The following is an 11,004-nucleotide window of genomic DNA, read 5'->3' as shown; positions in this document are numbered from 1 at the left end:
GTTGTGTTCCAATTCCGGATCAATCTTTAAATTCTGCAATAGATTTCTTTCTTCGGTTATATTCTTAGAGCACACTCTACAAAGTTTTGCTAGACACTTGACATGCTCCTCCATTGCTAGTACTTATACTTCTTGACTGTGCAGCAGTGCAGCTGGAGCTAGCTAGCTAGCTTTGTGGTAATTGGGTAATTGGTCAAGTGGTGATACTTTGCAAATATGTTTTTCTCAAGAACCATTCAACGCAGCAAGAATATGAAGATTTATATCTATAGCTAAGACACTGTGCCTGATCTTGGAAAATTGCACTATCCACAGCATTTATGTGGTTCATTTACCTGAGCTGGCTGGGGCCTGGTGGTGCAAGGATCAGAACAAAGAACTATTCAGCTATTCAGGCTGTGATAATCTAAGGCTGAGGTGGCATGTAGCAGGTTTAAAGCCCACAACAGTGCCACTCTGTCGCTAGCATCTTGCCGCACCAAGAAATTGGGGTTGTGACGTCACGTAGCCGTGCAACGCAATAACTAAAATTCCAAGTGAAACTACCGTGGTGTAGGGAGGATCTGAAAGCTGTGTATGAACATCAAGTTCATTGGTAAGCTGCTTCTTCAATGAATATGTAGATATTATGTAGATATTACGTGTACATTGTATACCGTTCAATCAATCTACATGCATATAAGAGACGAGACATTCACTGAGACCTACTACATGCATCTACCATAATTATGCTTCGGTGCGGATGCGCAAGCGAGGTATACGGTAGTATGTTTGTGTCTGTGTAGACTGCTACAGCTGCTCAAGGATGAATCAAGTGCAAGTGCAAGTAAGAGTTTTCTTTTTCTTGGATTTTAATTCGTGTATTTGCAAAATAATGCTTCGTTCTCAAGTTATGCCTAGTTTTGCTTGCCATTCTTGTTTACCGAGTGTTAATACTACTCTACTTAGTAGTTAGCTCTGCACTAGAACGCTAGCTATTGGCAGCTGCAAGAGTGAGAAGAGAGTTGCAAGGCTCTGCTGATGGCAGCCGACTTGAACTTTTGGCATCGATCATTTTTAACAACAATCATGGCCGATCATTACCCACTCTTTGAGTTTGCGCAGTAAGCTATTAGTAGCTTTATGTTATGTAGCTTTGGCATCTCCACCGAGGCATCAGCACCTGCGGTGCTTTCATTTCGAATGCGAGGTTAACCCTTTCCCCGTTGAAGCCGTCATATGTGACAGGGCCTAGGAAAACAACCCTTATGGAGCAAACTAATTAATTGTATTTTATTGCTTAATTAAATAAAGCAGTGTTTAAGCTTCAAATTGATTACAATATCACTCACTTTGCACCTTCCTACCCCAAAATATTTTCGGGTGAAAGGGGGACAGTATTGACCTACCGTTTTGAGAAACTAATGTTCGAAGTTCTATCCGCATACAAGAACAGCATGAAAAAATTCAATGGCTGCCTTGTAACGGCTATACAAAAAAATGTTCGGATAAAAAATTTTTTTTTTAGTTAGAGGAGATATTGAAGTTCCTTCTTATGAAAGAAAACCAAAATCCTAAAATAGCTCTAAATATTTTACTTTGTAGTGTACTGAACATTATTAGTTTGCTCCATAAGGGTTGTTTTCCTAGGCCCTGTCACATATGACGGCCACTTTAGTGGTCATTTTCAAAAATTCGTTGTGCCCACTGTGTTGGAGCTATGCACACGCTCGCATTGAGCTGCTCTTTCACATGGTATCTTTAATATGCTGCCTCGAGGTACGAGTAATGTCGTACGAGTAATGTCGAAAGAAAAGTGACCGTTTGATAATGTTTCAAGATCTTCGTAGTACAAGTTCTAAAGTAGCTAGACAATGAGAATATCGATGCTTATAGAATATCGATGCTTATGGCCTTGTTGAGTGAGAGGGCTAGATAAAAAGCTACCTCAAACTAGAAAATATAGGCCTGATATATATCCTCTTGCGATGGAACAACTTCTTCTTGGATCTGGTAAGTCTACAGTAGCATCTGTAGTCTTGATAGCTTGGCTAGTTAGTACAGCAGTGGACATCATGAGCCACCATTGAACTTGTAAACCTGTGTGTAGGTGAAGAAAACATTTCCCGGGAAAAGGGCGTCTGCTGATACGACCTCGCAAAAAACTTTCTGCAGATCCTGATTCAACCATGTCACCATGAGAACACCACTTATTTAGTGTCTTTAGCCACTCTGTGCTTTCCACTTTGTGCTTTCATACAATATTATTTGTGTACATAGTTTGTAAACAATTGCTAATTAGTGGGGTCAGTTGCTAGGTAACGAAGATGGTGTCAAGATACCTTTGGGGTCTGCGCTACCTGTAGGAAATAGTTACAAGTCATTTCAATGTATGGTTCATGACATACACATTTTTAAAGAAAATTGTTATTTATTCTGTATTTTCTTAAAACGGGGAAAGGGTTTGCAGATGACACATTGATTGTGAATCACATCCACAATGGCATGGGCACAAACTATCACACTTAGTCCATTAATTATGTCTCAACTATATATGTGACGTGTTTTAGGGATATTTTGATAAATTGAGTTTCTAACACTTTTAAACACCTCATTACTTATAGAATATTGTGTATAGGAATATGGTGTAAAATAATTTAAACTTATATATGGATCGTTTATTGAGATACAAGCCCAAATATAACATCCTGTTTACATCCTGTACGACAGGAAGTTGTATAAAACATGGGAAAAACAGCTAAAAACAATACTGTTTCACATCAGTCACTTATTTGGGCAAGTCTTTATTTGGGCAAGTCTTTTTAGTGTGCCCTGGGTCTTTGCATACAGTACAAGTTCGTTTTCTCTTTCCGAGATTAGTACGATTACGAAAGAATTTTTCGGCAGTATCTTTTGATTTCCATGAGTCCGAGTCGTCAAGCCAACTTCAACAAAATGCTTATAATTATGCAAGTGTTCAAATCTCGTATGACTAACACAATGAAGGAACACAATGAAGGAACATAAACGTCAGACGCGCACTCCATGCACAAAGTACTTATAGCCATTGATTTTTCACTGACTTTCGAATTAGGCTGAGTATCCGTAGAGCAAGAATAACAAGATCCAATTCATGATCTATACTCTCATTCCTGAACTTCACAATGGTGTTTTTAGTTAAAAGTTTTGAGCACGGAGAGTTCTTAGGACCCATTTTACATCCACACGAGTTAGCGATGAATGTTTCTGTACTCTCAGCTTCTCAGCTTGACTAATGTCTTCAAGACTCCTATCTAGATCAACAGTAGTAGCACCTTCCTGTAGAGGAGTTGCAGGCTGAGCAGAGGAGCTACTTTGGCATTGGACTGCTTGTTACCGACATTGAAAAGCACACTTCTTTAAACTTAGTATTCAGATCATCATTAAGTGTAAATATCTATTTAAAGCCTATTTCTTGCTCTTTCATATGATGTAATTTCTATTCTCATGTGATGTACAGGAAAAAAAGGAAGTTTAGTTAAACTTTAAACCCATTTTACTGGAAACAAAGATATCTCCCCAATACACCCTTTTCCCGTGGACAGTCACATATTCTAAATTAACATACTAATACTTTGTCACGTGGAAGTTCAATCATGCTCACTTTTTGCGTGTCTTTCAATAGCTTTTAATAGCGATTTATGTAAACATTCGTAATAACGTCGCATTCGAAACCCAATATGTGTACATGTGCACCCCTACATGTACACCCCTACAATAATTATGTATCAAGCACACGTGCAACTAAAATTTGTCATCTAAATTGTATGTAAGACACATGCACACGCACGCACGTGCGCGCGCACATACACACAGTGTATTCAGTAAATTATTCAGTATTGGTAATTGCAATAATAATTGCAATAATAATATAATTATTGCAGGTGTAGGTGTACCCCCAAAGCACTAGTACTGCACTTGAGCATTCCTACTCAATGGAATCACGCAGGAGATACAGATCAATGGTCTGAAAGAGGTTGAGCTAGAGGAGTTTGGAGTTTGCATTTGAAGATCCAGCTAAGAAACTTTCTTGACTGAAATGGACTTGAAATATAATAATGTCAAACACAGAAGTGTCTCAAAAGCAAGTCTTCTCCTGCGAGTTACACCCGCATACCTCTTCGACAAAGGCTGTCCATTCAATGTGAAAGGAGCTATTCTTCCCCCTCTTTCTCACACCCTTCAACTTTGAGCTAACAGGTAATGACTCAAGGCCTTCTCTAGCCCTGGGAATCTGAAGAAGAGCTTCCTGGAAGGTCCTTTTTCAGAGAATCAGCAGAGAACAGATGCACAGAGTGTTTAGATGAGAATGCATGGCACTATGTACACTATGTTGGAAGCCATGAAAAACTAAGAACTTAGTCAAATTCTTTGGTTTTACAAGCTACCACATGGATCTGATACGATCTGCATGCGCATTGTTTGTATTTTTTCGGTTACTACTATACTAGTCCACGCATTGAAATTAAATACTGCGTGTGCAAGTGGTTAAATTATGTCAATACATAAAACCTTACATAAAACCTTTTCAAAAATGTGGCTACCATGCTGGCTTTGAAGTGTCTGTCTGGGCGCTCCCCCAAGGATACCCATAATTATTTATACCCTTCAGTTGATTTTTTGTAACATGTGCATAATCTTATACTGTGCACGTTTGCATGGCTTACGCAGAAAGGAACTCCGATGATACAGAGCCAGGAACAGCCAGCAGCTGTTCATTGTCGTTTGGAAACTCATGTCAGCTGTGTTTGGCTGTATGGCTGCTCAAAACCACTGCTACCAATCCCAAATCTGTAGAACAACACCACTGGATGTTGCCATCAAAAACGTTCCTAAACATTTCCCCACAGTCAAATTGCAGTCAAATTGGATCGTTAATGAGAGATCGTTAATGAGAGCAAGGCATCGGATGTGCTCACCACTGTAAAGTGATAAAACTGATTCAAATATGGGTGTCATACGTGTCATACAGGGGATACCCCCCCTGGCTCTGTCACTGACTCCTTGCTTTGCCCACGTTTTAGGAAAGTACTGATACGTTCTAGAGTTCTATATGCACTTGCCAACTTGACAGCCGTGCGCTTATGAAACTTTTTTCAACTTCTGTTCCCTTATACTTGAAGAGGAGATTTGTATGTTCCCATTTTTTTTGTCGTGCTTGTATGCTAACAGAATTGTGGGTAAAACATTTTCAGTTTTCCTATTTGTTGCTCGTAGACTAATACGTTTAGCCTGACTGAATAAACGCTCTTGGCCTTCAGCATTCACAGATGATAGTGACATCACTTCATACTGCAATGGCATGAACAACAATGGCATGTAGATAAACGGCATGTAGATATATTCCAAAAAAGGTTTGTATTTTTACAGTGGGAAAGAGATTCTTGCATAGCTCGTGGTGAAGCCATGTGCAATTGTATAGCATTTTGGGGCTGCGTCTTGATTCATTGATATTCTTACAATCGTATCCAAAAGAGAAAGAGTTACTACTGATGTATCTGCTGTAGAATTGAGCCGCGGTCATGATTTCATACGTAGTATACCGCCCACCGCGGAACCAAAATCTAATTAATTTTAAATTACTTTCATTTACTCTTGAGTGCCCAGTGAAATAGTCCAGGGCAACTGTCCTCATCACGTCATCATTAATTTTAGTGCTGCTGCTGCACGCTGTGCTCTGCACTTGCAGAATTTCTTTTCAACACTAGTAATTTTTTATTGTTGCGCATGGGGCTTCCCCGGAGAGGGTATTTCGTAAGTAGTAATCTGGCTATTAGTAATCTGGCTACCGAAAGATGCACGTTAGTTATCTCGCTCGCTTGAACTGTCCTAGACAGCTCTAAGAAAGGTGGAACTTCGCATCTGTGAAAAAAAACAGGTTTGCTGCACTGGTACTTTTTTGTCAATTTAATATTTACCGCGTGAAGGTCTGTTTTTATTGGCCCTCCTGTTCATCTTCCCCTACACAATATTCATAATTATTATTAAGTGCTACTAAATTTGTGTTTTGTACATCACTTTTGCATCACTTTAATTTTGTTGACATGTTTTAATTCCCTTCTTACCAGTTACAGCCATATCTGTAACTCAGCACTTCCTCTTTCGAATAGAACCTTCCACACACAACTCAAGGTGGAGCTCACAAGTCTACTGTGGTACTTTCATTGTGGTGATTGTGGTGATGATAGTGGTGATGATAGTGCAACCACAAAATGGATGCGCAAAACACAGCTGATCATGAATGTGCTGCACACACAAATGGTATCATTAACCCTTTCCCCGACGCATGGCTACTCATTGTGCACGCTGTTGAGCTGCTCTTCCACGTGGTATTTTTAATATTATGCTTTGAGGTACAGTTCGATCAGAATCGTCGAAAGAAAAGTGACAATTACTACAAGATCTTCGTAGTACAACCTCAGGGAGATTCTAGGGACCTTCTAGGGACCTTGTAGAGAGGGCTAGGTAGGAAGCTTAGGTCAAGCTAAAAAGAAATAGCCTGCACTATAGAGTAGCATTTGTAGTTATGACATTTGTAGCTTCACTATAACTATAAGTTGTTTTACGACATGAGCCACCATTGAACTTGTAAACCTGTGTGTTTGTAAACCAGACTCGCTTCGATGTTAGCATCTAAATGGGACCAATCATAATCATATAGCAGTACACTATGCTGGCTCCGTTGCCGACTTACCTTTTCCCTCCTTCGCTCATCGATCCGAGGGTCCAGATCGTCAAGTGGACACCCTGGGGCCATCGACCTGGTGATCTCGATCCTTTGTATGTCCTCTTTATTTTCTGTACCCTCCACCTTTCATTGTGTCTACATAGAAGCTGCTATTATTTGGAAAAAAAAAAAAAAAAAAAGATGAGTTGATGTGGATGGACGCGGTTTCGAAAGTAGTGTCAGTTGTGGTGGTGGGCAACAGAGCAACAGGTCATCTGAAAGTTTTATACAGAACAATTAATGATTACTTGGTGGATCACAATTATGTCTATAGTCTATAAAATGCATAATTTTGAATGTGTCAACCTCTGCTAATCATACGAAGTGGATATAATACCATGGATATAATACCACAATTACCACCATAATCACAATCCGATCCATTATACCGTCTATCTGCAACATAGACTTCTAATATAATGAAAGCATTAAAAGATGAAAGAATTGCTGGGTGAGAGTGGACAAACTGCTTTGGACTAATTAGACTTCACAGCCAACTGATTCTAACTGGGTTGCCTGTACAATGAAAAGTTTGTGTGTGTGTTACAATTACAGAAGGGTAACAGTTTTCGCTGTAGACAGCATGTGTGCGTGGATGTTGCGTGTGTGTGGATGTACTATAATAATGTATAATTATGTATGTACTATGTTGTGCAACTCTTGCATGGTGCGCCTCCTTTGTGTGAGTTCAGTTTCCTCATCAGAAGTGTCACTGGTAGACAAGGTTTCACCCATCAGCTTGGATTCCCTTTCACGTCTGAAAGAATAGATAAAATTAACATTTTCAGTTCAAATTCCAAGTTACCTCTGGCACAAGTTTACTAAAATCATAATAACTAATACTTGTTTTTACCTTCTTGTTGATGAAACTCTTTTATATGTAGATACACACACGCACAGACAGGGGGCACACACACTCACACGCACACACAGAAACATCACACACAAGGGCCACACGCGCACACACACACACACACAACACACACACACACACACGCACGCACACTCATGATCAGGGGGGACACACTCACACGCACACCACACTCACACGCACACAACAGAGGGGCACTCACACACACGCACAGACAGGGGGCACACACACACACGTGAACGCACGCACACACAGAAACATCACACACACGCACACACAGAAACATCACACACACAGCACACAGCACACACACACTCACAGGCACACAACACAGGGGCACTCACACACACGCACAGACAGGGGCACACACACGCGCACGCAATCACTCACACGCACAGAAACATTACACACAAGGGCCACACGTCACGCACACACACACCCACACAGCACTCACACGCACACAACACAGGGTCACATGCACGCACACACACACCACCACAGGGCCAGATAGGGTAGTGTACAAGTTGTGGACTATGATGTACACTAAAGTTTACATCATAATGTTGTACACTCTTAGTGTTTAGTCTTGTACACTATTGTAGATGAACAAACGCTGTAATCTTCAAGTATCAGTTATGTAAACTCCATTGTAGACTCACAAAAATGTGGAAACTCCCGTGTAAACTACATTGTAGATTCACAACTTTTGTGTAAACTCGCTTGTAAACTCATTGATAAATTAATTTTTTTAATGACATCATCCAATACTTTTTCACAACCATGCATGTGCACAATAATTATGTTCACAATGTTCATGTCACTAGACAGCTTGATCGCGAGCTTGAGCATTATCTGCAGTTGAATAATAAAGTTTGCATAATAAAAATTTGTAAGAGTGTTTGACTTACCATCTGGCGAGACGTTCTCTTTGTTGCGTGATGTACCTAGTTAAATAAATAGAATTACAACGTCATTTGTGCACTATACTCACTCTGAATAACATCGCTGTTGACAGCCCATTTAGGAGCATCATCCGGTGGTGTAGTATTGGAAGGTTCACCCAGCTTCCGTACTTTTTTAGCCACTAACCCTGGAGATGTAGGTTGCTTCTTGGCAATGCGTGAGTCTAGGGTGCTCATGAAAGTGGAAAGTCCTTTAAAACAATAAGCAGGGTGATGTGACGTATTGCCAACAAAAAAAACTTACTCTCAGAACGCCAGTCAAGTTTGTGTTTAATGATACCATTGGGGTTGTCTGGATCGTCACTCTCTTCCGTGACATAAGCCAGACTGAGCAATTTCCAATACTTATCCATCTCGTTCTTTGTTACCACAGATGACCGCCTTTGAAATTTCTATAATTAAATAGCAAATAAAATACTACTAGTTTATCATAAAAATTAATCTTTCACGCCGAGAACGATACTTTCTGCGTTTGGACTGTTGCTCAACGAGCTCTTCTTTTCCCGATTGTTGTTCAAGGAATGTCCGCCTTAGGTTTTCATAACATCTCCTTAAATACTAAAGACGGAAAAGTATGCAATACCTACGTCTTATATCTTTGTCACTAAATTTGCATTCAGGTTGATCTTGTATCTCTTGCACAATTGTTTCTTGAACACCTTTGTTGTGACTGGAAGAGAATCTATTGTTTACAAAGAAGAGTCTTTTAGGCATGGCAGTTAAAATGTAAACGTACACTTCAGATGTATCAAACAGAACATCCAGTTGCTTATGAACTGCATATACTTTGCACTGAGGGAGGGGAGAAATACAAAACGTGTTAGCTGTGTAGTCAATGGGCGGATAATGTGCGAGTGACCACACGTTTTCGTTTCCCATCAGAGCTGCTTGAGGGTGAGGAGTTCCTGTAAACTAGCCAGTTTGGTATCCATTACACTTTGACGTAATTCCATTGCTTGTTGTCCATCAAGTACTTTTTGAAGTTGAGCTTGCTGCTGTTGCATCATAGTCATAAGCTGATCAGCATGGGAAGGAGGGGCATCAGAGAGTGTATAAACTCGCTGATCAACGGTATGGAGGCGGGTCTACTACGTCTGGGTCATCCAAATCACCAAAGCGAAAGTCTTCATTGTCATTCATTGTCAGACATTTCCTCTCTGTCATTCATAACATCATCAACTAAGTCTTCCAAAGCCATTCTAGGCATGTAAGCTAGATCTGTCATGAGGTACAGGTAGTTGTGTCCTTTGGCTTTGGGAAACAGTAGATTTGGATCTTGATGGAGTTGTGGTAGAATAAAAACTGTGGTTGGTAGGTAGGCCATCGCACCGCTATAAGCAGAGGTACGTATAATAGACTTCTATAACAATGGCTGAACCACGTGTTCAATGACTTATAGTTCACGTGCTGATCAGTTATTAGGCCACACCCATCAATACATTTTGGGAAGAGGGCGAGGCTTGCTATACTGGTCTGAGATCCTCCCACATGATGTCACTGCAGCCCCGACCACATGGCTGAGGTACTACAACCACACACAAATACATATACAGTACAGTGTATACAATGGAAAAGCGAAGCGATTCCACTGAACATTGCAATGAAAAAATAAGCAAGACACTCTATAATTTATACTACCAGCACAAACAGCTGTATTATTCATCTGCTGCTAACAGTTGGACGTGTGATTTAACACCAGGACACGACATACATAGGGCTGAGCAAGAATTTAGCTTCTCGGACGATGAGATGGAGGAGACTTCATGTGAAGGAAATGAATCAACAGTTGACACCGCTTTGAATATTTAGATAAAAAAACATGCCATTTTTAGATTAATCACTGTTTTACAGAAACTGTCTATGAACAAGACAATATCATGAGTTCGAGTACAAGTGGTGAGGAGGACACTGACGATGATTTTGAAGTGGATGCTGACGTGAGTATTTCCTGGTGTATATAAAACACTTAATACCATGATTGTGCATACCCACCAAGAGCTTTGCGTACCGGCAAGAGTTTATGATAGAGAGAGAGTATCGAACGTAGGCATACTGTGTATCAGATGTATGCGGAGAGTAACGTGACTTCTTGTATCTGTCACAAGCTTGGAATTTGCACACTGACCAATCCAAGCGTGGGTGATGTAATCTATCAACCCATCCAAGTGTAGGTGATGTAATCTACTTTCTTGATAGATGACATCACCCACACTTGGATTGGTCAGTGTGCAAATTCCAAGCTTGTGACAGATACAAGAAGTCACGTTACTCTCCGCATACATCTGATGTACAGTATGCCTACGTTCGATACTCTCTCTGTATCATAAACTCTTGATACCGGTGTTTATCCCAGTATTCGTTAGTTCTGCCCTCGAAAAAAGCGCCCACAAAAATTTCCCCATTATACGGTATACATTTACATGTGG

At 40.3% G+C, this 11,004-nt stretch overlaps 1 protein-coding gene across 2 annotated transcripts; it reads right to left on the bottom strand.

Annotated features, from left to right (window-relative positions):
• Positions 1–8,319: 8,319 nt before the first annotated feature.
• LOC135333607 (uncharacterized) lies at positions 8,320–10,475 on the bottom strand. Of its 2 annotated transcripts, XM_064528592.1 has the most exons (7): positions 9,420–10,475; positions 9,315–9,370; positions 9,020–9,260; positions 8,823–8,970; positions 8,608–8,769; positions 8,525–8,560; positions 8,320–8,468 (listed from the first exon to the last, which is right to left on the bottom strand). In XM_064528592.1, the coding sequence occupies exons 4-7, from the start codon at positions 8,929–8,931 to the stop codon at positions 8,437–8,439; spliced, it is 339 nt and encodes a 112-aa protein (XP_064384662.1). In that variant the 5' UTR covers positions 8,932–8,970; positions 9,020–9,260; positions 9,315–9,370; positions 9,420–10,475; the 3' UTR covers positions 8,320–8,436. The 2 variants fall into 2 exon arrangements, with proteins under 2 accessions (XP_064384662.1, XP_064384661.1); XM_064528591.1 differs by having other exon boundaries at positions 8,321–8,468; positions 8,823–9,260; positions 9,420–10,474.
• Positions 10,476–11,004: the final 529 nt, after the last annotated feature.

The sequence above is a fragment of the Halichondria panicea genome, chromosome 3 (assembly GCF_963675165.1).
Source record: "Halichondria panicea chromosome 3, odHalPani1.1, whole genome shotgun sequence".
Lineage (NCBI taxonomy): Eukaryota > Metazoa > Porifera > Demospongiae > Suberitida > Halichondriidae > Halichondria > Halichondria panicea.
Note: the sequence above shows the minus strand (reverse complement) of the source record. Positions and strands in the feature narration are given on the sequence as shown.

Excerpts from the sequence above, each read along its gene's own strand:
- LOC135333607 (XM_064528592.1), bottom strand. The coding sequence starts at position 8,931 with ATGGATAAGTATTGGAAATTGCTCAGTCTGGCTTATGTCACGGAAGAG. Across the intron at positions 8,770-8,822 it reads ACTTGACTGGCGTTCTGAGA|GACTTTCCACTTTCATGAGC; the intron begins GTAAGTTTTTTT and ends ATTGTTTTAAAG. Across the intron at positions 8,469-8,524 it reads AGAGAACGTCTCGCCAGATG|ATAATGCTCAAGCTCGCGAT; the intron begins GTAAGTCAAACA and ends ATTCAACTGCAG.